At 43.6% G+C, this 27,122-nt stretch overlaps 2 protein-coding genes across 4 annotated transcripts; both read left to right on the top strand.

Annotated features, from left to right (window-relative positions):
* The first annotated feature begins 134 nt into the window (after nucleotides 1–134).
* Nucleotides 135–15,863, top strand: lemd3 (LEM domain containing 3). The gene is made up of 13 exons (XM_082510377.1): nucleotides 135–1,553; nucleotides 2,054–2,088; nucleotides 6,115–6,172; nucleotides 6,558–6,631; nucleotides 6,878–6,957; nucleotides 7,041–7,186; nucleotides 7,949–8,050; nucleotides 8,129–8,231; nucleotides 9,963–10,132; nucleotides 10,297–10,378; nucleotides 12,127–12,232; nucleotides 12,310–12,388; nucleotides 14,037–15,863. Exons 1-13 carry the CDS (start codon nucleotides 224–226, stop codon nucleotides 14,204–14,206), a joined length of 2,535 nt encoding a protein of 844 aa, XP_082366503.1. The 5' UTR covers nucleotides 135–223; the 3' UTR covers nucleotides 14,207–15,863.
* Nucleotides 15,864–16,035: 172 nt separating this feature from the next.
* On the top strand, nucleotides 16,036–25,115 carry msrb3 (methionine sulfoxide reductase B3). Of its 3 annotated transcripts, none has more exons than XM_082510400.1 (7): nucleotides 16,130–16,239; nucleotides 17,180–17,292; nucleotides 21,424–21,532; nucleotides 21,919–21,996; nucleotides 22,423–22,451; nucleotides 23,111–23,208; nucleotides 23,806–25,115. In XM_082510400.1, the coding sequence occupies exons 2-7, from the start codon at nucleotides 17,190–17,192 to the stop codon at nucleotides 23,983–23,985; spliced, it is 597 nt and encodes a 198-aa protein (XP_082366526.1). In that variant the 5' UTR covers nucleotides 16,130–16,239; nucleotides 17,180–17,189; the 3' UTR covers nucleotides 23,986–25,115. The 3 variants fall into 3 exon arrangements, with proteins under 3 accessions (XP_082366525.1, XP_082366526.1, XP_082366527.1); XM_082510401.1 differs by lacking the exon at nucleotides 17,180–17,292 and adding an exon at nucleotides 20,576–20,725 and having other exon boundaries at nucleotides 16,148–16,239; XM_082510399.1 differs by lacking the exon at nucleotides 17,180–17,292 and having other exon boundaries at nucleotides 16,036–16,239.
* Nucleotides 25,116–27,122: the final 2,007 nt, after the last annotated feature.

Genomic DNA, 27,122 nt, shown 5'->3' with positions numbered 1-27,122 from the left:
CACGTTCAATAAAGCTATTTGTTTGAAAAAAAGTAATTAGATTTTTAATATGCGCACAGAAAAAGTGAAACAAACTATTATTTGAAAACATCCGCGACGTAATAAAGGGGGTGTCTGCGACATATTTTCGCAGCTTGTTGGTGATTTTGAACACAGCCCAGTTGGTTGCCACTTCACCTCTACGTCATTTCCGTCACAGAACCGTCTTCGAGGTCTTTTCAAGATGGCGTCAACACAGTTAACGGATGAGGAGCTTTTTTTGGAATTAAAACGCTTTGGTTTCACTCCAGGGCCCGTTACTGAAAACACTCGTCCGGTGTACCTGAAGAAACTCAAGAAGCTTCGCGAGGAGCAACAGCAGCGAGGACTAAGACCTGGTAAAACCCGTACTATCGGTGCCATTAACAGTACCACTGGCGGCGGTAGCACAGTGGCATCTAGGCCAGTCAGCCATGACGTCACGCACCTGAATACAAGCAGGAGACCGGGCCGGAAGTCCTCCCTCCTCGGCTTCAGCTCCGACGAGTCTGATGCTGAAACCCCACTAAAGAGGAAAGGCCTCGGTCCCAGTGGCAGAGCGAACAGAAGCTCCAGTTCTCAACAGCAGCCTAAGATTAGGCCTGCCTCACCGCCGAGTGTGGCTATCAAGAGTCGGTACGACCACAGTGCGACACCAAGCAGCAATTTTTCCCTGGGTCAGAACGGAGAGAGACGTGTCTCACTGGGCTGGGGAGTCGGTGACAGACCCAGTCCCGATGCGGGACTACGGCGTTACGACGACTCAGGGGACGAGGACAATTATGAGGAGGATATGGAAAAGAAATCTCGCTCTTTAAATGGTCGCGGGGCGTCTCGCCTGAATGCTAGCAAATTAGCTGGAGATTACTCAGACTCGGACGAGGAGGAAGTTAGTGGGCTTGGCGTCGGCGACCCAGAATGCGACAGATTGGAGCCTCGACGAAACCACCCCAGTGTGGCGTTATCTTCCGACGTTACTGATCGAGGGTCTGCGACCGATGGGCAGAACACAGAAGCTACGCCTCGTCGTTTTCTAAGCATGGGGGGGAGTCGAGGTGAGGATGAAGAGGAAGATGATTTAAGGAGAAGGGACTATAGCCGCTTGGGAGACTCGCGGAGTCACACACTTCCAAGGAAACCCATCTACAGGTCACTTACCGAAAACCACAAAGGCAACACCGGTAAAAACAGTCCGGCCACCGGGGAGGACGGAGCATCCAGAAGCAACAGCACCGAGCTGAGACCGCACTTCTCCACCTACAGCGGTCTGTCGCAGACGTACAGGCGCAACCACTCTACTCACACCCCTGTTCCCAACCATTCCTACGGCCACGCAGCGCTCAAGAGAAACGTGTCTGCTCCCGAAGATGAGCTTCTCCAGCAGTTCAAAAGGGAAGAGCTAGCTTCCTCAGGTAGTTTTAGCGCTCACTACCTGTCCATGTTCCTGCTCACAGCGGCGTGTCTCTTCTTTGTGCTGCTGGGCCTCATGTACCTCAGGATGAGGGGTTCAGGAGCCATGGAGGTGGATAACGTCAGTGAGTATCTGGGCGAACTGCCTATTTGGAGTGTTAACGTTTAGGGACTGTAATGCATGCAGTTGTTTTATTGCCTGGTAATGTATTCAAGTGTTTATTCTTTGTGTATTTTGAGTGGATGTTCCTGCTGAACAAACACCAAAGTTGGAGAGATTCCCAAATACAAACAGATCCAAAGATGAGCATTTTTAGACTGGCAGGAATCTGTACAGTCAGTCTGCCCAAGCACAGAACAGCAGTCGGACGGGGACGGCGCTCCAAATTCACTTCCACCGATTTCTGAGTTGTTTTTTGTGCCCCTACAGATAAAAGGATTATGTGACTATCAAAAGAATCACGTTACACTTAAAATGATGCACAGTGTGCAAAAGCTACGAATGCACACACTAACAGTTTTATATTTAACAGAAAAAGTAATTTATGGATGTTTTTCTCAATCCATGTACTTTGGAAACTTTTATGAGAATTGTCCTGACTGTCTGTCTCTTCTTCATTTTCAGTTAATAGCCCTCCCCCAGAGTTTGACACACCTAATGTAAGTAAATACTTTCTTCAGGCTCCCCCCTACTCTTTAAGTTAAGAGGTTTTCAAATGTACAGCACAGAAAATATGATTAGATTAACAGTGTGTACCATTTCAGTAACTTGCAATGCTGATTTATTTATTTTTTTGGTGTATTTGTCACACGTTTCAGATCATCAACTGAATTGTGACATTAGATATCAGATAATCCAAGTTGGTACAAGATGATAAATGAGGATTTGATCTGAACACAGGTATACAGATCTAATGGGCCATATGTTGAAAAGTAATTGCCTTCTTGTTTAATCATTAATTAACTACAACTTAAAGAAACGTATGAACAGGTAAGAAACAAAGACTCTGACCTCCATCAGTCTGAAGAGGGTTACAAAGCCAGGCTTTGGGAGCAAACTGTGGTGAAGGCTATTATCCACAACTGAAGAAAACTTGAACCAGTGATGAAACTCCCCAGGAGTGGACGGCCTACCGAGAGAAACGGAGAGTTATCAGATAGTCTCACTTGCCTCAGTACAGGACAGTGTTTATGATTCAACAATAATTCAGTTTTATTCGTATGGCACCAGTCACAAGAGCAGTTACTGAAGGTGCTCTGTATTGTAAGGTAGAGACTCTACCGTATACAGAGACAACCCCAACAACCCCCCGTGACCAAGCACACAGTGGAAAGTAAAAACAACATTTAACAGGAAGAACCTCTGGCACAACCAGGGGAGGGTGACAGACTGTGGAAAAGAGCAAACGATGATAGATAAATAATGATTACATACAGAGAGGTGTGTAAGCACAGTGAGCGAACAAGAAACACTCAATGCATCACGGGAAGCCCACAGTAACCTAGGCCTATTGCACTGTAACTAAGGGAGGGTTCAGGGTGACCGGATCCATCCCTGACCAGATGCTTTATCCAAGGGGAAAGTTTGAAGCCTAATCTTAAAGGTAGCGAGGATGTCTGTGCCAAAGTGGAGGTGGCCCTGAAAGCTGAAGGCGCTGCCTCCCATTCTACTTTTAAATATGAACCATAAGTAAGCCTGCAGTCCGAGAGTGAAGTGCTCTGTTGAGATGATATTGTTATGAGGTCTTAAACCCTGTATGTGAGGAGAAAGATTTTCAGTTAGGTTCTGGAATGAACTTGGAGCCATGAAGCCAGTGTGAGAGATGATCATCAATGCCCTCGTCCCTGACAGCACTCTGGCTGCAGCGTTTTGGATCAACCGAAGGCTTTCAGGGGAGTTTTTAGGGCAGCTGAACAATAATGTATCACAGTAATCCAGTGTGGAGGTAATAAGCGCACGAGCCAGTTTTTAGCATTATTCGGAGATGGGATGTTTCTAATTTTAGAAATATTGCACAAATGCAAGAAAGGAGTCCTGCATATTTGTTTACTTTGCACATTGAATCCTCATCAACAACAACTCCAAGGTTTTACTAGAGTCGGTGTAAAGTATGTGGTTGGACATCATGTTTGTAAGCTTTTCAGGGCCGAGTACAATAACGCCAGTTTTGAATGAATTTAGAAGCAAGAAATTAGAGGCCACCCAGGTCTTTGTCTTTAAGACAACCTGTCGTCGTATTTCATGGATTGATAAAGCTGGGTGTCATCTGAATATGAAAACATAGCTATATGTTTTCATAATATTAATAATACAACCTAGCCAAGGTTGGCGTCCCATTCTGATGGACATGTATGCAGAGGGGATTGTTACTGCTGTTTGAAATATGGGCACTCGGGGAAAGTCTTTGCTTTCAGTTGTGACTTCTTCCCTTCCTATAGCAACACTTATGTCATGATATTGCCTGAGTGCTGCCACCTATTGTTCACAAGAATACTGCAGCGGCTTCTTGCGCCCTAACAGCAGGAAAATCAGCGGCGGTGAGCAATGCGAACGCTACAGTGGGTTTACTGGTGCCCTGAGGGAAGCATCAATAAGACAGAGATGGGGTGAAAATGCCGTCCACGAGAGCTCGAAGCTAAAACCACTGCTTACCAAAAAGATCGAGGCCGTAAAAACAATGAACAGATTTGGTGGCTACATGAAAAACAAGTCTGCAGAAGTCCTGTAGAGTGATAGCAACGACTCATTGGCAGTTATCACACATGCTCGATGCAAATCATGGCGTCACCAATTATTAGGCTTAGTGGGCAGTTTTACATATTACATAGAACCACACTGACAGCCAATCAGAAGACACACCTTCTCATTTAATGTTGTCTTTATTTTTGCTGCTTTCTTCATTGTAGATACAAACTGAAGACATCAAATATATGAAACAAGGTGGAATTATGTAGCAAAGAGAAAGTTGATAAATAACTCTAAATGTGTTTTATATTTTAGACTCCTCAAAGTTGCACGCCGTCCACAGTTTGTTAGCGTTGCAGACAACCTCATAAAGCTCATCGGAGAATACCAGCATGTGCAAAGGAAGAATCTCAAGCATGTTTTGAGTTGTTTTACACTTCTTTGTTAGCTACATACATACGCATGAAGATAAAGAAAAAGCATTAAATGAGAAGGCGTGTCCAAGCGTGTGACAGTGTAGGTTGGATAGCTTTTTAAAAACATGATGTCATCATCTGAAAATGACATTTTCAGTTTCCTCAGTTTATCTTTGTTCATATAAGATCTGAAACATTTAAGCACAACAAACATGTAAAAATAAACACATCAGTTTGGTGGCCAACATGTTTTCACAGCACTGCGCCAGCAGTGTTCCTAAAGTTCTGACAGATGTTGACTCGCTGTCATTAGCAAAGTGGGGTATCTGCACTTCCCAGCTTAAACAAAACAACACCGTGGAAAAGTGCTACTTCAATGCTTTCTATTTTAGAATATCTCAACCTACGTAGTGTTTTGCCTAAAGCTGACCAAGCTGCAACAAACAGCAGATAAAAAAGCTCATGAAGAGCGATTTCTGTCAGAGGCCTGTGTCCAACTATTAAACTGCAGGTCAGATAACCTGCCTGACACCTGATGACATGGCACCATGACCATGAATCTACTGTTTATTCAGATAATGCTTCAAATAAGAACTACCCACAGTGGATTAAAGATGGCTGCTGAGTGGAGGTAGAAAAACGCATGTAAATTTGGTGCTAATACTTTCTGGCACCAACAAGTACGCTCGTGGCTCAAAACAAGCACCATTTCTGAAGATACACATAGTAAAATAATCCTATTTGTCCTCAGACACATCTAGACGCTGCTTGGGGTCAGTCGGCTCTCTGAAACGATTCCTCTGCCTCCTCAGCTGGGCCTCGTCACGGAGTTTTGACTCAGAAGTATTATGATTCTGATCATTTATTCTTACTTCTCCATGTTTATATCTGTGTGTAAAAACAAAGCTGACACTGTGAGACTTGATCAGAGGTGTGAGCATCACAGCAGAGGCCTTTGTGTCAGAGTAACTGAGGATCAAACAGATTTTGATGGTAAACTGGTCTGTGGGTACACTGAGACGTGCCGTCGGGTGAACGATCCACGCTCTGTGTTTACGTCTTTGTGTCCTGCTCTCGTTTGGTGATTGTTGAAATATTTTTATGAACTTTGACCTGAGATTCTGGCAAATTTTATACTTGAAAATCATTCAGGATTCAATGAATCAATAACGCTTTATTCAAACTAAAATCCATTTGAATTGGGAAACTGATTTAAAAAACAAACCCACGTCTAGTCTCAGCTCCCACTGCCACACTGCCCACCGGAAACATGAACGTGACCTCCATGAAATTCTTCCTGCTGCCCAGAGTCGTTCTTCCTTTTTATTGTCCAGAAACGTCTCTGCTCATTGGGATGATGTCGACTCTTTTCACAACGTGTTTTTTAAGAACTTAAATCCCCAACATGTTTGTTGTGTTTGTGTTTGACCGAAAGATTCAGAGTGGCGTGCTGCTTTTTGGCCACGCCCTCTGCGTGTAATGGCCTTTTTCTCTGCAGAGATTTTGTCAGTAAAATGAATAAATATGCAGATCAGTGCAGTTTTGTTGGTACTTTCTAATATAATCGGGCGTTTCTTTTTACAGAAGGATGTGATCCAAAAGCTGCTGCTCAGTCTTCATGACCACTTGGCCTTTGTTGCTGGTAATGATTTTAATTTTTATTAACTGTATATGGAAACGGTTATTTCACAGTATCAGATTTATGACAGCACAGTTACCACATCAGCTAATGTGAACACAAGATTTTAACATATTTGCTCCATTTTTACATCGTTTAACTTCCTTTGAAATTTGATTTAATAGTAAATTTTCAGACGCACACAGAGTACAGAGAATGATCATTATGGGACATTATGTGGTGATTCTAACAGGCTGTATTATTGTCCTTACAGAAACATATAGCACAAACAGATGTCTGTGACATTTGTGTGGTCTGTCCGCTCATATCAGCTCGTTGTTGTGTGTGTGCTGATCTGGGGAAGTTGGATTAAAGCGAGATTATCATCAGTTTAATCTTGTGATTACAGGCCAGCATGACTGTGGAGACCCAAATCATCCAAACCGGAGTGTGTCCATAGATGAGGCCTCGCTGTATTTACTGGTACATCCACACAACAACACATTCAATAGGAAACGTCAGCAGTTCCATCTTTTATCACACAGTTAAATCAAAGTGTGGCAGCAGTCTGATTGCTGTCCATGTGGAGTAACCAGGTTAATGCAGCTTACTCGTATGTGCTTGCACATGTGAGTCTTCATGTATAAACATCATAGCACCTGGCTCTTTAAGTGAATCAGCAGAAATTGCTTAAAATAAATGAGAATCATGTCTCTTCTTTCTGTGCAGGCTCAAAATAAATCGTTTAAAGGCTTAATTAATGACTCTCTGGACTGGATCATCCAAAAAGGCCAGGAATTTGGCATTAGGTAATGTTCAGCCTCTTTGAAGAGTTCCTCGCTGCCTCCGTGAGAGCGACACGTGCACTCACTTTCTGTGCCGGTGTTTGCAGGCTGGTGGGAGCGGTGCCGGATGAGCCGGTGACTAAGGTGTCTGAGATCGCTCGGCTGGAGTCCACTCATCCCAAGATGTCCTTCACGTGCCGTTTCCGCCGAGCCTTCTTCACCATCATAAACAGAGTCCTCCTCATTGCAGTCGGTGAATAAACCACGTTACACAAACTGTAAACATGGAGTTTATAATGAGGACTGTGCAGGTGGGTGCTGTCCCTCACGAGATGATTCAGAAAGCCTTCCCCTCATGGTAGCGGGGGCAGTTTCTGCATCTGGTTTGTGAATGAGGGGCGAGCACCTGACGTGAGTCATTTTTAGAAGGAATTATCAAACATGTCTTTGCAGTGTGTCGTGATTTAGACACAGCTTCTTTTTTTAATGGGATCTATTTTTTAGTCATTTGTAAAGGAACACACATTTTGTCTTTCGACTGATGTTTGGAAATCAGTCAAACCCCATCCAGGTGTGAGATCCATGTGGTGTTAATGCCATCATTTGATGGTCTGCTGCAGTAGCTGCTGTTGGCAACTAAAGTGTGGTCTGCTACAAAGACACTAAAATGGGGCCAAATTGTTATTAAAGCAAAACCCACCAAGTTTCTGGTCACACAGGTGATAATTGTTTCATGCATTTTTCTCAATAAATGATATAAAAACTTTGACACTAAACAGAAAGATCAAATAGTTTGTAGGTGAGCAGGAGCGACATTCTGTTGTCAGCTGATTGATAAGAAATGGTTCCTTAAAACAAGGATAAACGAATATTATGACTAAATATACCCTGAATACGTTCTTGTCAGCAGCACCAGCTTCAGTGATTCATCCATCAGAGTTTAGATTGATACAGATGTGGAGGCAGTGTTTAGCTGGTCTGTTTGAACCTGTGAATGCTGTGTTTGTCTGCACAGCGGCAGCTTGTGTGTGGAGCGTGGTGTGCTACGTGAAGTATCGCTGGAGGAGAGACGAGGCGGAGACGAGACAAATGTACGACATGGTGGAGAGGATCATCGGTAAGGACCGCACCGTATTCACTTGGATGTCAGACAGGAAGTGTTTGCTTATGAGTTTGGTACCTTCTTCCTATCCAGATGTGATGAAGACTCATGGTGAGGCTTGCCAAGAGAACCAGGACCTACAGCCCTACCTGCCCATCCCGCATGTCAGAGACTCGCTGGTTCAGCCGCAGGACCGGTAAGTCCCATCTTTAGTGTTAGACCTCAAAGCAGTTTCCTCGGGTAATCAGATTACTGATTTATTTATTTAGTTATTTTTTAATTTCTTTGGTTGAGGTGGGTCTGAACTTTTTGTACGTTATAAGATTTAACTTTACATCGTTGGTCTTTGAGGAAATTTCACATTTCTGTCCAGACGTCAGAGCTGGATTGAAACTCAACTCTCCGTTTGTGAAAGGTATCAATAAGTAGAATTACTGTGTAACTAGTATGTAACTCATTTTGCGATATAATTTGAAGCACGTGCGGTAACGATATATAACGATATGTATCGCGATATATTCTTCTGTATAACGTATTTTCCACACTTAAAATCCTTTAATGTTCTCAAAAATCGAGAGTGGGCCTTATGTATGAATTCTGGTTGTGCTTACTGACCTCGGACCGATTTTGGCAGAAATCTGTTAAAAATGTTTTAGTACAGCTTTGATAAGCCGCACAGCTTGATGGATCGTCAGAGCATTACGGCTGCCGTAGGGAGGAGCTTCATGGAGTAATCTGGGTCCAAAACTCCGTCAGCTTCAGGTCCCAAAGTCAAACGAACACTGCAGCATCACTGAGAGTTTAAAAACTGTCTAAATTCTTTCATCTTTAATAAAACGATCAGTGTTGCTGCTTTACCAGGTGTAACAATTAAGTTTAACATCCAGGCATCCATGAAAACAGAAGTTATTAAATTTAACGGAGTTAGAAGTTAACAGGAAGTTAGCTCGCTAGTTTCCACCTAAACATTTCATACCATGTTCTGACTGAGAGATTTCTGAAACTAATTAAATCGTACAGCTCTGCTGCCACTTCCAACATAAATAACCAGTGTGTGAATGTGAGAGTGAATGCATAGTGGCATTGTAAAGCGCTTTGGGTGCCATTATAAATGAAGACAGAAACTAAACAGCAGTGACGTTTGCAGGTTACTGAAGTTGGACTAGCTGGTATATAATGTTGTGCTACGTGATCGCTAGCGACACAGCTATGTTAGCATAACAAACACAGTGAAGCTGGAGGATGAACTTTTTTTCCACTCGATAAAAGTTAACGTGCGGGATTCTGGTGGTCAGGGACAAATGCAGTCGCATAGCAGGATGCTGTACACGGGCCAAACTTCAGTCAGGAGAACAACTGAGATCATTCATCCACAATACGAGGTTAGTGTTTAATATACTGCAACAACATGGGAACAGAGCAGCTGCAGAGGATTCAGCATTAATGAATCAATGTTACGGAAGAGGAGGAAGTGCAGTTTTTGGCTTTCCCCATATTCCAAAAGTGCTTCATCTCTTTGCTGTGACTGTCGCCCGCCATCATTTGCAGATGATAATGGTTGTAGCTGCTGCGATTCTTTCGACCAAAACAGGCGCAGCTTGATGACATCATCAACATGCGCTATCGCGATAGAGCGGTGTAGTCAAAATCTGTCGCTGGCCAAATGTATATTGTTTATATCGCCCACCCCTATGTGTAACCTTTGGAAGGTATTTTTCTGACGTGCATTATTGTTATTTCTTCATTTAATCTGGGGTGGAATAGGGGGTTATTTGTTGGATTTAATTATAGATTTTAATTGTTTCTAGGTATACATTGATACATTTCCATGAGTCTGTATCCCACATCATGGACGGGATATTGTATAAGAGAAATTCCGGGTTGTGCCCAGTTGGGGTACTGATGATTTGGGGATTTTGTTTTGCAGGAGGAAAATGAAAAAGATTTGGGAGCGAGCCGTGAGTTTTCTTTCAGCGAATGAATCAAGGATTCGAACAGAGACTCAGAGGATTGGTGGAGCAGACTTCCTGGTTTGGAGGTGGATCCAGCCTTCTCTTAATTGTGACAAGGGCTCCTCCAAAGTCTGGCAAGGAAAAGGTAACGCACTAAAGAGCGTCTAGTTGATCAGATGGCGTTTCAGGCCACTTGTTTGTCTAAATGCTGATGGACCTAATGGCACGTTAACCAGTCTGTAAACTTTATGGAGATGTTCTTACTGCGATCACCTGCCCGTTAACAGTTTGATCATGTTGCTGTTTCAGCGTTTCCGTTGGACCGGAGGAATTCACCTCCCAACAGCCTGACCCCATGTCTGAAAATCAGGAACATGTTTGATCCAGTCATGTAAGTTCTTTCTTCTACATGTTTGATGATCTGTTAGGATCACATACATCACTAAAGATGTCCCAGGGTAGAGGACTAGAACGTTTTCAAGACTAAGTACGTTATAAATGGAAAAGATGAACATGTGTTGTTTCTGAAAGTACGGACCGACCCTGTAATCAGCAGCTCAGGCTGGTGGTAGTGACACGGTGTGGGGCTGATGTTATCGCCACACGTTGGGCCTCTTGGTACCAGCTGAGCATCGTTTCAAAGCCATCAGCTGCTTCAGTCTTGTTGCTGACATGGATACGACTCCGTGTCACAGAGCTCATTGTACTCTAATGTTCTGTCACTAGATCAGTCTTATGGAGCACCGTTGGGATGTGATGGAGACTTTTTGGAAAACAATTGTTGATGGATTGTAATATTAGGATATTAATGTTACCATAACCATTTAATGGATGGAGAACGGTGCTCATTCACTGCATTGTCCAGTTTGGTGGAGGTGGGCTGTTTTTAAGCAGTCGGCCTTGCCCCCTTACTTCCAGTCAAAGGAACTCTTTGTGCTTCAGCACACCAAGACATTTTGGACAGGTTCGTGCTCCCAGTTTGGGGATGGGCCCTTCTTGTTCCAACATGACGGCACCCAAGGACACAAAACAAGTCATTAAAAACATGGACGAGTGAGTTTGTTGTGGAAGAACTGGAGTCCTGACCCCAACCCAAGAGAACAGCTTTGGGATGAAGCAGAGGGGGAACTGCACACCATGCTGTAACGCCCCCAGTCCCCAAAGCCGGCACCACAGACACGCAACTCTGCTGTTGGTGTTTGTTTAATTTACCGTTTCTTGACGGAGCAGCTTTTCAGTCGCTCGTCGTTTTCTCCGTGCCCGTCGCTACTCTCTCTCCCAGGCCCCGCCGTCCTACTGGGATTAGATGACTGCTGTCAGCTGGGACAGCCAACCTTCCCCCGGCACCCCACCCTCAACCCTCTGCTTCACAGGCATTCTCATCCAACACCAGTGTCTGACTGCACACATGTTCTTCTGGATGGTCAAATATTCCCATGAGCACACACCTAAACCTTGTGGAAAGCCTTGCCAGAAGAGTTGAAGCAGTTAAAGCTGCAAACAGTGAGTCTGCATATCCAGGCGTCCATATCTACAAACGGGCTGTTGTGAGACTCGACCAGTTCACCAGGCTGTCAGTCTCCCTCCTACAGATGGACTCGTCTGCACCTGAGATGAGCCCGATGATGGGCTGGTGACTAAAGGTGCAGCTGTTGGTGAACAGGGAGGAGAAAGTGTAAATAGTCCTGGGGGAACTGGTGTCGATGCACTGAGAGTGAGGCATGCCTGCCTAGTCTGTCCGACAGGAAGTGATCCAGCTGCAGGTGGAAGCTGGGACGATTTTATAAAAAGCAGAACTAAAGTTCCCAAAAGTTCCCAGACAACTTTCTGCAGAGTCCAGATGTTGGAGGGGAAATGCAGTCCCGTGTTAAGAGCATCGTCTGCTGACCTGTTGGCTCTGTGTTATTTGTTCCTGCTAAAGGTTGAAGCAACAATTTCCTTGCACATTTAGCAAAGTCCTGTCCAGCAGCTCTGCTTTGGGTGGAAAGTTGTTGGAAGCTGGTGTTTTATATCATTTTAAGAACTACACGTTTGTTATCGCCCTTCTGTCCTGATGGAACAGAGGTGACAAACGATTGATGCTTCTGTCCTCAGTGTTTACAGACGTGACTTTCTGCTCTTGTTACCTGATGTTTTCAGGGAGGTGGGGGAGAACTGGGACCTAGCCATTCGTGAGGCCATCTTGGAGAAATGCAGCGATAATGATGGCATTGTCCATATAGCTGTGGACAAGACCTCACGAGAGGTACGTTGTGCCTGCCCACAGTTTGGCTTTAATGCTGTTAGCTGCACGTGTCACTCCCGCCTCCTTTATCTTCACAGGGCTGCGTCTATGTCAAGTGTCTCTCTGCAGAGTACTCAGGGAAAGCCTTCAAGGCGCTTCATGGCTCCTGGTTTGATGGTAAATCACACATGATATGTTATTCACAATAAAACATGAAATATAGCGAATGTCTGAGAAAATATACAGTTTTAAGAAAAAATGATCATATTGAATTTGATGGAAGCAAATAGATACCGTAGGTAAATCTCCCAAAACTCTCCTAATGAAAGTGGACTGTAAGTGCAGCTGGAGCTGCTGCCAGAGTCCACGCCAGTATTGATGCTGCTGAACAGGAGCCAGGATTACAGCTGCTTTTCAAAGTTTTGATCATCTCCATGATGCTACTCCCGTGCTGCAGTTAAAGGAACCACTGAGATGTTTGGATCAAGTTCAGTGACGTGCTGTGAAATACAATCATGTTCAGCTCACATTTGCTCCTCATTGAGTTCACACAGAGTCTAAAGCAGCGTCCAAATAACCTGATTGATTTCCTCTGATAGATGCGAGATTATCTCCCCCTTAGAACAGTTCTGCTCACAGCTCAGGTGCTGCTGTCGAACATGTTCAGTTTAACCAAAAACATGGAAGAATTTTATACGAATGACTGGAAAAAATAGTTTTCTATGTCAAACCCTCACGTAAGGTTTTATAATGCACAGCCATCATTACTCATGTGATACATGAAGAGCACAGAAAGGGAACATGTTTGTCAACCCTGTGATTAACATCAGTTTCTACTGTAAATGAGAGCAAACAGGACACGTTGTGCTTCAACACTGAGGAGCCTCTGATATTCACTCTGGGCTTTAGCAGGATTTCCCTACAAAATGATATAAGCCATGTAAGTAAGGATGGTCTGTAACAAGGGGAACAGCGATCCAAGGATGGAACTCATTCAAGACTTTGAACATTAAACTAAAATATGTGTTGAATATTAAAGGTAGGGCTATGAAACGGAAAAGAGAGAATTTAATTTGGGGGATTTTTAACATCGATATCAGTAACTGAACTTCAACAAAGACTGGCTACATGTTAGGCTAAAAACAGAAGTTATTAGTGTGAGATGGTTTTGTCACGGAGGCCCAAACACACCAGCATACTATCAATAAAATCGGTCTGGTGTCACGCATAAGAAAGTTAAAGTGTGACTCCAGAGTCGGCCTGTAAGTAAGAATTGAATAAAATAAAATGGCAGCTGCTTGGATGCCTGTCAGAGGGAACTGCGTCTGATCCAAGTCAAGAAGTGTTTTTGTGCCTAAAACCAAAATTTAAAACTGATTCGAGCGCCAGACTGAAAAACCACTGCTGGAGGATCCGTCAGAGGCTCCAAAACATCAAGTCTAATAAATAATCACATTTAAAGCAATAATCTGTACTCTTTGAAACACTGTCTACAAATCACTGTGGTTTATGTCAGCAGTACCAATTTAACAAAAATATCAACAGACATGATTTAGATGCTCGAAGGACAAAAACCCGTCCTTCAGGCGTTTCACGTGATAGTTTCCAGCTTTCTGAGTGACGATGCACGTGGCCGACAGTGAAGTAAATGCAACCTGTAGGTGAACCCTCGTATGCTACGCATCTGCTAGAGGTCCAGTTTGCCACAAACATTGAAAGAATCAGCTTTATGGGAATACATGTCGCTCATATTCATGATTTATGACCCTGTGATGGGTTGGCTCATGTATGGAGGAGCACTGCAGTGATTGCTTCTGTTTCACAGGTAAGCTGGTGACGGTGAAGTATCTACGCTTGGACCGCTATCACCAGCGCTTTCCACAGGCACAGGGCTGCAGCACGCCGCTCAAGGCCTCTGGCCTCGCCACAAGTGTCACGAACACTACAGCCCACCTGCAGCATCACCGCTCAGCCAGCTCCCCGGGCTTCTCGTGAGGGCGGCTCGTGTTTGAACCTCCTACCGTGTGCTCCTCCCACGTCACAGCACCAGTCTGATGTTGCTGCTTTATAACAGGAAAGCCTTCAGTGTGTCACAGCAGAGCGTTTTCATTTGTTTCAGTTTACTTTTCTGAAAACAGGAAATTTGCAAGAGAAGATGTTCAGCAGTGTTTGTTTTTTTCTTAATACTCTTTATATTAGAAACGTCACAGATTTTAGAAGTAAGCAAAGCTCTTGTGGATGTTTAAGGTTTTTGCAGAGACTCCAGTCTTCTATTATTCGTAGTATAAAGTCCTGCTATAATGGAATACGTTTGGCCATGTACGGCTGCATGTGGCAGAGCGTGCCTCGACATAAACTTTCAGTACAACAGTGTATTTAACCTGTTTAGTACCATTTAGTAAAGACAGGCTTCTAGGTTGTGCTGTAAATATGTGAAGCACGAGCTTTACGACATCTTTGTACTCAAAGTAAACCTTCGGCGCACATTTTTCACGCCGCGCTCGGCAGTACAAGGATGCACGAGGTTTAGCTGGAAGAGCGGAGCGTCGGTCGCGTCGTGGTCGCGTCGTGGTCGCTGCGTTTGGTTTTTCAGCCACTCTTTGGGCTCGATTTGGGGGACAGCAGCCCGCGGGGCGCCCCAGTACTCTGCTGTTATAGCAAAGTGTTTAACATTCACCTGGAGCTCTCGTCTCTTGTTATAGTCCTTTATATACCCGAATCTTTTTGTTTCTCTTGTTTGTTTCCCCTCTTACGTGTTGGGTCGTTAATGCGCCAGCGTGTGGTCTTTACATGCTGGCCTACAGAACTGATCGTGTTTCCTCACCTGTCAGCCTCTTGTACTGATACAACCACTGGTTTGTCTCTAAAGCACTATCACGTTTTTTACAGGTTAGAATACTAATGTCCAAATATTCCAGAGACTGTAAGGAGGCCAAGGATTCCAGGTGGTCTGAACAATGAGCGTTTTCCTTTTTGCAGTGTGAAGTTGAACAGATGGCGCAAACTTAAAATGCTCAACGGCTGCTGCAGCAGTTTGCAGTAGACGACCCAACGGTGCCTTAAACCTTTCCCCTTTCTTTTCATTGTTTTGAACTGGTGATGCATTACTGGATAATGTAACGGGCTTAACAAATGGAGAAACTGTTTAAAGTGTGAGTAACGCCAGTTCTGCGTGACATCTTGAGATTTGGTGTTTTGTAGCAGTTTCTTTTGATATGAAACCAAAAGCTTGTATTTATTTAATTTTTGACAACCGAGCTGATATATTCTTATGTCGCTGGACCGGTTAAATATCTTTTCCTCCATCAGGGATGACCTTATATTGTCAGGACGTGTACAACATAAATAAAGACTTTTCAGAAATCAGCCAGTTGTTAGTGCATCAGTGTAATCTATTTTTGTACGTGTCCGCCACAGTGATTACAGGGGCTGCATGTCAGTGTTTCATGTGATGGCTCCTCTGCTTAAACGCATACACCTGATGTTTTATGTAAACCCTGTGTATTGATATAACTCAAATATGCCATTATATGCAGTTTGATTTCTCTTGTATGGGTGTGGTTCGACTTTGGGATTTGCAAATAATTTCAGACATTTTAATGCGATTTGTAAATTGTACAAACTGCTCATATTAAAGGTTTATTAGTTTTTATATTTGTACACGTGTGTGTGTTTTCTGCCGTTTGTACGCGAGACGGAAAGAGTTTATACATTTTATTTATTTTAATTCAAAGCTGCCGCTTTAACAACTCCGGAAAAACCGGGAATACCGTCCGTGGTTGGAATTATGGAACGGTAGCTCGCGGGACCGTGAAGGGGGAGGGGCTTGGAGTCGCCGAGTGAAGTCGTGGCCATAATTGGACATGTGCAGGTCGTTTTACCCGGACGCATGTTTGGTTGCGCCGATAACCTTCCGCTGTTTGCCTATGACGTCAGCTGGCTTATGCTCCGAAGAGTCGCCGGCACGGGGAGCTCCTTCCGCCGCCAGCCGCTCGTCAGCGTCGCGGTCCTGCTGCTGCTCCTCGCTGGTACGTTACCGCGTTGTTAGTAAACCGGGAATGTCTTCGTCCATCGGGGACTGTACGAATGTAAAACACTCAGATTTTAAAAACAGGGCGAACATTGAAACGATTTAGTTTCCAAATGAAGACCGAATATTAAGATGGGGATATGCTCGGCGGGCAGAGACGGGTGGGAGTGTGGAATAACTTTAACACGCGTGTCCTCGTTTCCTACTGAGTGCATACTTGCTGCAAATATCGGTAAATGTGGTGCGTGTTACATAATCCCACTCGTGACGTAATCCACGGTGCTACACCTAACTGACATCTAGTGGCCGAAGGTGTCGCCATCATGACGTATCTGGTGAAAATCTCACGAATTGTCACAGTTGGAGGGTTTCGTGTAGCTGCGTTCCCGACATGAAGCACCAGCCCCGTGGCTGCTCTCGCACTGCTGGGTGTGCAGTTCCTGGGAGCACCCAGAGCTCTAAGCTGAAACCTGTATTTACAGTTTGAATGGACGTATGTAATGCTGTCCCTTATCCACTCTGAAGCAAAACTCTGTGCTTTCCACACGTGTGTATATAATGTAACCATTTTACATTACAGGCCACTTTCACACAGTACTATAAAAAGTATTTCATTACCTATAACACACATATGTCACACAAACGCACAATTTACAAGATGAATTTCAAAATGTATTAGAAGAGAGAGAGAGAGTGTGTGTGTGATAGAGAGACATGGATCAGCTCCTGCAGCCACGAAACAGCTGTTTCAACAAGAATTCATAGTAAATAGTTAAATGCAGCCATGCTGGTGTTCAGCAGTATTTACCCACAGAACTTACCTCAAAACAGTTTAACTTATGAATCACAGCCAGTAGATCCCATTCATGCATGTTTTCTGGGGTTAATAAAATAATCCAAATATGATAGTCCTCTTTTCTCTCTCTCTCTGTCTTCAGTGTGACTGTTATGGCTGTCCTCGTCAGACGTGGCCTTTTTGTGGCCCTGCATCATGCCCTCAGGCAGGGTAGCAGCTCAGTCTGCCACCCTGCATTGCCTGCTGCTCTTCTAGGTACCTGCTGCTCGTCTAGAGTAACCTGTTAGTTTAGGTGTAAAATCATCCATATAACCAACGTTGGCTGTGGTTCTTATTTAGTCAAAGAAGCTGTGTGTTTCAATCAATCTAATGTAATCCAGTGCTTAAAAGCATACCGTATACGTACTGTACATTATGACCAAAAATATCAACACACCTTAGTGCTACATAAACCATGCATACAGCTGTGTCAGCTGCAAACACAAGCATTTATAAGGAGATGATAAGTAGGCTACTGAAGTGCTGTGGTTTTAATGTGTCAGGACCCACTGATGGAAACATCGTCACCAGAACTGGGCTTGAAGTATTAAAGTACCGATCGTACAGTAGAGCCGCGACTAGTGTGCTGGATGGGTTTGAGCTAAATAATGACCTGTTTAAGAGCCAGTGGTGCTGGTTTCAGTCTTTATGCAAATGTGCTGTTTTTAAGTAGGGCTGCCACGATTAGTCGACTAGTCACGATTAGTCGACTATTAAAATCGTCGACGACTGATTTAATAGTCGACGCGTCGTTTGAAGCTTTGTAAGATCACAAAAGACGCAGGAATAAGTAGCAGGATTTAAGAGTGTAATAACGGACTGAAACAGAAGATGGCAGCACTGCATGTACAAGCATGCCGGCTGCCGTTAAACCCCGAAGAAGAAGAAGCTGTGTCCCAGAATTCATAGCGCGGCCCAGCTTAGTTTCCACCAATGGCGGCAGCTGTTAGTTGTAATATTACTCTTTCTGGGTCACAAAATACACTTTTAAGATATTTTGAGGCGTGAATGTAGCTGTGTAAACGTCAGATACCTGCTCGGTTTACAAGACATCACATATTTGCAAAAGAGCTCCGACGTTTTTGGAGATCTGACACCCACTAGCTCGAAGCTAACGGGAGGTCGAGACCTACTACAGCCGGGAGGAACACCGCTTTCCCGGCACATCGTGCCTCGACCTCCCGGTCGGCTTCGAGCTGGCGGCCTCCGAAGAATGTGGCTAAAACTTTTGCGAGATCTCGCAAAAGTCCGTCTTAATTTTTTTTTCCTCCCTAATTTTTTTTTTTCCTCCCTAATTTTTTTTTTTTTCCTCCGTAATTTTTTTTTCTCCCATGTCCCCTGGGGGGCTCCGTACAGGTTAAACATGATATATGAGTCACTTAGATAACTTAAAATGTTATTGTTTGGCTTTTTTCAGTGTTTTATTTGTTCCTGAGTAAATCGGTTTGGCTGAGATTAAAGTTATAGTTTTTACACAGCTGAATAAACCTCAAGCAGACAGCTGATTATCAGAAGTGTGAGATGCTCGAGAATTTACTCCGGTGTCCTGTTATAGTTTAGATAGCAAGGAGTTTATTAAACTTCACCGAAACAATCTGCAAATTTCATTAAAATTTAATAAACTATCATCTTGTCTTTATTTTTAGTTAGCACAGACCTTAAACACTTAAAGCTGTAAGCTAATGATAGTTATAGAAGAGCAGATGCTGCTGGTGCAATAAGCTGTACGTTTAACGTCCAATGGATGATGATCTGATTAGTCGACTAATCGCAGAAATAATCGGTGACTAGTCGACTATCAAAATAATCGTTTGTGGCAGCCCTATTTATAAGGTTGGAAACCTGCAGCCAGGTGAGACTGAAGCAGTCACCTGATGATGATGATGCTGAAACGTTTCTCCATTGAAAACATCCAGATGAACAGAATCAACCTTCTGGGATTGACTTGGATGATTGAGCGTGCATCAAGACATGTAAAAGACGGCTTGAACACACCAGGATGTCTTGTAATGTTTTGTAATACAATGATGAGACAATCTACAGAGGTGAGGTGTAGGCACTAAACAGCTGGTGCCAGGACAACAACCGTTTCTCTCAACGTCAGCAAAACAAAGAAGTTGATGTTGGACCAAAGAGAAGAACACCTGCCCACCCACATCAGCGGTGCTTAGGTTCCTCGACGGGAACATTATCAAGGACATCTCCAGGACTCATGGACAGTGTAGTCAGGGAGGTGTGTCAGCGCTTATACTTTCTAAAGGAGGCTTAGGAGGTTTGGCTTGAACGCCAACATCTCCTCAACCTTCCGCAGAAGCACAATCGAGGGCCTACTAACAGGCTGCGCGACAGTTGTCAACAGCTGAATATCACTACAAGGAACGACACGCGCCTCCCTGACATTAAAAACATCTGTGAGCAGTTTTCTACACTTTCAGAAAACTTGTATCTGTTTTCACAGCACTGAGTTCATCTGTAAAAAAAGATCTAATCCAATATTGTGTCTACAGATGACGGACAGCCTGGTAAAGAACCAGTTTTAAGGCATTGATGCACTTTGTATTAGCAGCGTGTCAGAAACGCTGAGGTAAACCATATTACACAAGATCTCTGCTGAAAATCAGCGACAAGCTCTCATTGAGTAACGGTTCATGAAGTCGGCGTCATGGACGAGGAATCTGAATGTGAAATATTTGGTTCAATTGTCATTAGTAATGAGGTATAACAGCCATCTGCAGAACACCGTGGGGGAGGCTGTGTCATTGTTTGGGGCGGTTTGTCCACTTGTGGTGTTTGGCCGTCTTGTCAAAGCTAACAGAATAATGAAGGCAGGAAAGTACTGTCAGATTATAATCCCCATCAAGTATCTTTTGAAAAGCCTCTGACTGGATTCAGTCTGCAGCACGACTGTGATCTCAAACACGATGGAACATTATTGGTCACAAAGGAGTCTGGGATCACGTAATCAAAGGGAGTCAACATCCAGAAAGCCTCGTAATGTCCTTTGATAAGTGTAGAGACGGGTTCCTGAAGACTGCTTCAAGACATTAACTGCCTAAGAGCGTTCAGGATGTGCGGAGAATAAAGGGGGTCGCACTCTGTACACGTCACTTGTGCCGTATATGATGTATTTCATTTATGTTTGCATGTTTCAATAAGTCGTTGCACCGAGTTTTGCACAGTTCTTTACTTAAGTTAACATTTCTGTAATGATAGTGTTTATGAAAGTCTGAATTATAACGTGATAGCCTCGTTGATGTTATCCCGTACTTGAACGAGGCAGACCTGCTCATGTTGTGATAACCTCTCTCAGAGAATTCATATGTACATGAATGTTTAAGGCTGTAAACGACTGTTAAATTGTAGAAGATGTTGCCTGTAGTCTCGTACTGTAGCAGTCTGACATTCTCTGCTGGGTCATCAGGTCATCTCATCTGAGACTCTGTTCGTTTGTAACTGCTCGTGATGTTGTTTCACCCTCTGTCTGCTACTCTTCATACAGCCCAGTCCTTGGTTGCAACCCTGCTAAGGGGTGTTTGGTTCTAGTGCTGGGTGGAATACGTTTCTCCAACATCCATGTCGGGCTTCAATCTGCTGCATCTAATAACCAAGAGTCAGCCTGTAGCTCTGAGGTCCTGCAGTCTTCCCTCAGGTCCACTGATTGGGTGCTGTGTGCCTGCTCTGCTTTGCCTCACTAAAACTTTAACACTCCTGGTGTGTCAGCCTGACTTTACATTTTTCCAAGATTTTGCACTGATAGATGTTTGACAAACACAGACTTGGTGCCAGTTTGTGTTTTCCAGTAAACTTCATCCTGTAAGAGCTGCTTCATGTGTTGCCAGGTCCTAGATTTGGCTGAAAAATGAGTGCAACCACTGTAACTCGTCTTTAGTCTCTGACCTGCTAGTCTAACAGATAAACGATTCACCGCTTGGCTTTCTTGCAGCTTGCATGCACTGAGTGATTTTGTTTGTGACGTTGCACCACATCCTGCTCGTAGATTCTTGCAGTCTGAAATGGTGCCAGTGTGTTTTTTGTTTTCCTGGACAGCCAGTTTTACCAACATGCACATATGTTCTCTGTCAACCCAGAGGAGCATCTCCGTAAAAGCCTTGCACCTTTCCTTCAGTTCGTACATAAATACAGAGCTTCTCAGGTGGATATGATCCATTTGTAGAAATCCATTTGGAACATTTTGATTGTTGAGGTGTAAACAATCCAGCTTATTCATCTCAACTGTAGCACAATCTGTTTTTTATTGATCCACCTGCTCTTAGATGTATTCATGTTGTTTATATGACGGTGTGCAGTGTAGTTAATACTTGTTGCTCTCTGTGCCTGACCTCTCAGGAGCATGTAGGACTAAAAGGACATGGCCTCTGAGGTTCACACAGGAGGAGCTGAGACAGCGCCTCACACCAATGCAGTACCATGTGACCCAGGAAAGAGGAACTGAGAGGTACAAGTTAGTTTTTCAAAATAAACCACTGAGGTTCATTATGTAAAAACTGTGACCTGGTCGATGTAATCACAGAAGTTACTCTGGAAGCCGTACTTCAACCCGTTCAGTATTTGAAACTAAATCATGAAACTGTCAGCTTATAGTTGCTGCCAGCTGACAGATTATTGCTTACATCATTTATGGTGATGTTTTACTACTTGATCTAAGTTATTACCAGATAAAATCAATCCGCTTGTTGTTCAGTTACATGAACAGGACTGGGATCAGTTTTATTTACACAGTTCCAACAACAGTCGCCTCAGTGCGCTGAAAGGTCCGAACTGAAGTGCATCACAGCTAAATGAAGTCAGTGTCGTGAAGTTTCACTTCGTTCTTTTCCACAGCGCCTTCAGTGGAGAGTTCACGTATCAAACAGATGAAGGGACCTACGCCTGTGTCGTCTGTGGGTCGGCCCTGTTCAGGTAAGACTGCCCTGCTGTTGTTGTGTGACTGTTAGCGCAGTGCTTCAGTGCTGCCGTGTGCATACGTACTCGCCTGCTGCCCCTCAGCCTCTGTACACGGGCACCTGTGGGATAAAGGTGAAATCATAGCATAGTTCTGGTCAAGCTCATCTGAGAGTTTCAGTAGATGTAACTTTGGTATTAATGTGAAAATCCCAGGTGACTTCCTCCTTCAGTTGTCACATTCACAAGAATTTCTGAAAACTTGACCTTGTACTTGAGGTCGCCAGTACGCCATCAGCTTTTGATGGCTGTGGGGTAAAAACGTAAAGGTCAGTAGAACAGCTGACAGTAGGAGACGTAGCACGCCACTACAGTTTAAAATAATATGGCGAATAAGACACAAACCAGTATTTTTCTTCATGGCATTTTTATTTTCTCTCGTAGTTCCAACTCTAAATTTGACTCCGGATCAGGTAAGTTAAACTTCACATTTTAAAAATGTAAAAGATTATTTGAATGTACTGTATGTAAAGCTACGTGTGTGCTAAGAACGAGCTCTTACTGCCTTAAACTGATACTGTACAGCACGCAGGAAACAAGCTGAATGTGGGACACGGTCAACAACAGGCAGACGTGTAGCCGCAGGAGTTTCTGACTTGTTTATCAGTCTTTTGTAAATGTTGGAACAACTTTTATAAACACATCAATAACAATACGGTGTGGTCCAACACTTCTGTTATTATAGTTTATTTCCACTAGACAAACAAGATGAATATTTTACAGCTGCTGAACAGAAAGAATGAAACTGTGGATCAACACAATCATACGTGGCTGTAGTGCGTCGTAGTTCATGTCGAAGTGATGGTCATTACACTTGGCTGGATGTCTCTTTTGTTATGCATTGTTGTAAAGTTTTCAGGTCCATGAATATGAAAATAAATATCGTTAAATCTGCTTCTGACTAAAAGCTCTGAGCTGGTTTGGTAGAAAACAAAGTTTCACTTCATGTAAACAAACAACCGACTCTGTAAAAGAGATTCACAGTAACTCCGACAGACAAAGGTAGCTACAATGTTACAGATGATGATGCAGCGTGTTGTTACTAGACGACGTGATGCTGTCATGGTTACAGGTTGGCCATCCTTCAGCGACCTCATGAAGGAGGAATCCATTACTAAGGCTGATGACTTCTCCTATGGGATGCACAGAGTAGAGGCTACTTGCAGTCAGGTAAACTCGTCATCAACAGCTGTTGTTTACTCTTCTACTACGAGGTCGTCAGTCTGTCACAGGGCTGACACAGACAGACAACCATCCACTGTCACACCTGTGGGCCAGGTGACCTAACCCCACTGCATGTGTTTGGACTGTGGGAGGAAGCCACACAAACACAGGGACACAAGCTGTTAGCCCGAGGTGCTACCCACTGGGCACTAAAGTGGATGAAACTTAGATGTATTCATGCACTGAATCATTTTAGGCTGTGTTACTGTTACTGATCGCTATTTTCAATTAGACAGAAACACATCGTTTCTCTCAGATCAACGTTTGCCAAGATTCAGTATGACTCACAAAAACGTGACTCACAGCACTCATGTTTCTATGTTTCACCAGTCGTTACGTTCACTGTGACCCAGGCTCAACAAAATGTAGCTGAAGGGTTTTTAGAAAGCATAACATTTGCCACCGGATCAGAATCAGACTGCTTTCAAACAGTCTCTGTTCTTGGCGACTGAATTTTCACCAAAATGATGCAAATAAAGTCATGTGGAGAATATCGTTGCCATTTATCAGGATCAGGAGTAAATCTCTTCCTTTCTGCTTCAGTGTGGAGCTCATCTGGGACACCTGTTTGACGACGGTCCGAGACCCACAGGGAAGCGATACTGCATCAATTCTGCCTCACTGGCGTTTCAGCCTAAAGACACCGCGCCCTCTGCCTCCAGGGGTGAAGCTGAGGGTGGAGCTGCCAGTAGCTCTGCGAGCGATGAGAAGACTGAGCTGTAAAGAAAAACAGAGGAAAGAAGAAGAAAGCCCCTGAGATTAGTTCTATTCTGACTTACTGTGTAAGAAACAGGTGATTATGCGGTGATGTTCAGGATTCAGCCACTGACCAAATATTCTCTGTGAACAGTCATGCAAGAAGGAAGTTGTGTATTTCTTTTTGAGATGCAGATAAGGAAAAGATTAGAGGAAAAATAAGCTGTTTTCAATCATTTAATGATGCGCACAGGAACACACTTCATTTAAAGTTCTTGTTACTCTCACTTATTAAAATTTGGTTAATGGATTGACTTTGGATTTTAAAAACAAACTGCTGTCGTCTCGTTCTGTCACACCAACCCTCTGCATGTCCTCCTCTACATTCATCAATCTTCACTCTGGTCTTCCTCTTTGCCTCCTGCCTGCACCGTCCCTCCTCTGCAAATGTCCTGCCCATGTTATCCTGCCCATCCAGGAAGAAAACCCAGCATTCATTCCTCGTGTCTTTAGCACATACCTCCACCTTTGTGGGGGCTCACCTGCCGGCTCCCTACTCTCAGTACAGATCCCAACTATTGCAGTCATGGAGACTTCTGTCTGACCTCATCTGTCCACCTCCGTCCCCTGCAAACGAGGACGGGCTCACAGCCCTGATATAATCTCACCCCCACCATGAACCTGTCTTACCTGACCCCAGGTGCCTTGCTATCCTCATGCACTTCCTCTCTCGTGCGTTCTCTAGATCTTTCTGACCTTCTTTGTATTTTTTCATCAACACTGTGGCGCTGCTCTGCTGCTCACTGATTGTTCCTGGATTCAAAAACTTGTCCCTACATGTTCATGGTATGGCTGATCAGCTTCATCCACCCAAAACCTTTCATTTCCTGTGTCTGTATTTGGATTGTGTCTGCAGAATTAAACATGATCTGGTTTGTAGGCATGCACACACAAACATGTAGACATTGTTATATCGTCACTTTGAAATGATTCGATTTTATGACCATATATTTTTGAAGACATGGTTGCACACTTATATTTTATTAATGATATATACACTTGCTCCTTCTTTAGCTCTACCTTGAGAAATATTTGCAGTTTTTGGTCACAGTGTGAATTGAAATAGTTAACTGGTGAATAAAAAGTATCCAACACTATGACTTGCTGCTTGTATATTTGAAGCTGTAACGTATTTGTGGGTAGTTCCCAAGGGACCACAAGGCAACACGAGACGGTTGTTAAGGGCTGGACCAGTGAGCTGAACGCTGCTTGCTGTGAGTTTTATCTTCTAGTATCACAAAGAGCAACAAAGGCTTCTTCTGGTAAGAGTAGATGTTACGATTAGGCAATGAAAGTGTGAAGCAGGTATAGCAAAACCCAACATGAAACTATTAATTGTTTTTGTGAACATTAAACTTTATACAAAGTGTTCTTTCTATCAGTACCTGTTATCTTTTTGTAGTCTGATTACTTCAGTTGCCTTGAACACTCACCGTATGTCTGAACCTGCTGAGGTGCACGGTTGGTGGACCAGTCCACTAGTTCGGACAAAAGCTGGACGGTCATGGCCAAGTAGGCTGTTTGTACTCGCTGGCCTTTTGATTAAGAACACCTTGCTAGAACCGGACTAGACCTTCCAGAAGTGCCTTAATTCTTCATGGAATTGCTTCAACATTACTGGAAACACTGGTCAGAGATTGTGGCCCATATTAACGTGGTAACATCACACAGATGCTGTAGATTTGTTAGCCGTACATCACTGATGCAAATGTGTTGGAACCCATTTATAAGGTGTTCTTTTGGGTCAAGACTTTGGAACCCATTTGAGTCCACTGAACCCACTGTCATGTTCAAGAAACCAGTTTGAGCTGAACTTTATCCACACTAATCAGTTGATGTCTACTTCTAGCAGGACAGCATGTCATACAGAGATGAACCCAGTAAGCAACAACACTCAGGGAGGCTGTGGTGTTGAAAATAAGCAGCTGTGACCTCTGAGATCCAATCTTCTTTAAGACAATGGGATGGAAAACTGTTCTGCACCAAACGTTTGTACTGGGTCCCCCCCCCCTCTTTCTGGGTGTCACATCCTCTGAGATGACTTGTAACTTCAACCATTGTCACCATTGTTGACAGACCCTGTCACCGCTCTCTTTATGTCCTTCCTTTAACGTGATTTAAAACATAAATCAAACTTTAAAAGCACTAAATTACATTTAGTTAACAGACTAAATATGTATGTATATATAAATATTATGTAAACCCTAGTGATTAAATAAAGAAAATCTTAAATAGGAATGTGTGTGGGGGGGGGGGGAGCAAATGGGATATTGCACAGTGGCAGGAATGAGCAGCAGCACAGACTGAACAGCACAAAGGTTTTATTGGCAGTTAGTACAGTATTGCACTTTAAAAAAAATACCAATAAAGTGAAGTGAGCAGTGCAGATTATACAGAGTACTTGTGAAGCTGCAGGTAGCTTCTGAGTGCGTCCTGTGTGTGTGTGTAAGTGTTGTGGTTGAGGTGTCGTATGGCTCGATGGTAGAAACTGTTTTTAAGTCTTGTAGTCGGAGCAGACAGACTCCTGTAACGTCTGCCAGAGGAGAACAGCTGATGTGCTGGGTGGCTGTGGTCCTTGATGATGCTCTGTGCTTTACGGAGGCATCGCTGAAGATAAATGTCCTGAATGGCAGGAATTCAACCCTCCTCATCTTTTCCAAGTGTTTTCACACTATTTTTGCATTTGGCTGGGTCAGTGTCACTACTGGTAGCCTGACAGGGTGTGTAGATCACAGAGAGATTCCACAGGTAGTCCAGCTCTTTCAGGATGGCACATCAATACTAGAGATGGCACGATACCACTTTTTTATGTCCGATACCGATACCGATATCATAAATTTGGATATCTGCCGATACCGATATGAATCCGATATAGTGTTTTTTAATCAACAAAACTGTTTTTTAAAATATCTTGCTGCATTTTGCAAGTCTGCAAGTTCATACTCAAGTTTAAAACAACAACTACACTAAAGCTATTCTGTTATACCTGTATACAAAAAAAATATTTCATAGTTCAGCAATACTGATCAATCTAATAAACTTAGACCTACACCATCCTCCCTATTCTGGTATTTTAAAGAGTACTTAGCGTAAATATTAAGCAA

This window comes from Aulonocara stuartgranti (assembly GCF_965226115.1).
Source record: "Aulonocara stuartgranti genome assembly, chromosome: 17".
NCBI lineage: Eukaryota > Metazoa > Chordata > Actinopteri > Cichliformes > Cichlidae > Aulonocara > Aulonocara stuartgranti.
This window is presented reverse-complemented; position numbering and strand designations above follow the sequence as displayed.

Coding starts and splice junctions, on each gene's coding strand:
- msrb3 (XM_082510399.1), top strand. CDS start 16,101: ATGTTTGGTTGCGCCGATAACCTTCCGCTGTTTGCCTATGACGTCAGC. Junction 21,997..22,422: donor TGTGGGTCGGCCCTGTTCAG/GTAAGACTGCCC, acceptor TTTCTCTCGTAG/TTCCAACTCTAAATTTGACT. Junction 23,209..23,805: donor TAGAGGCTACTTGCAGTCAG/GTAAACTCGTCA, acceptor TTTCTGCTTCAG/TGTGGAGCTCATCTGGGACA.
- lemd3 (XM_082510377.1), top strand. CDS start 224: ATGGCGTCAACACAGTTAACGGATGAGGAGCTTTTTTTGGAATTAAAA. Junction 7,187..7,948: donor AGTCCTCCTCATTGCAGTCG/GTGAATAAACCA, acceptor TTGTCTGCACAG/CGGCAGCTTGTGTGTGGAGC. Junction 12,233..12,309: donor TGGACAAGACCTCACGAGAG/GTACGTTGTGCC, acceptor TTATCTTCACAG/GGCTGCGTCTATGTCAAGTG.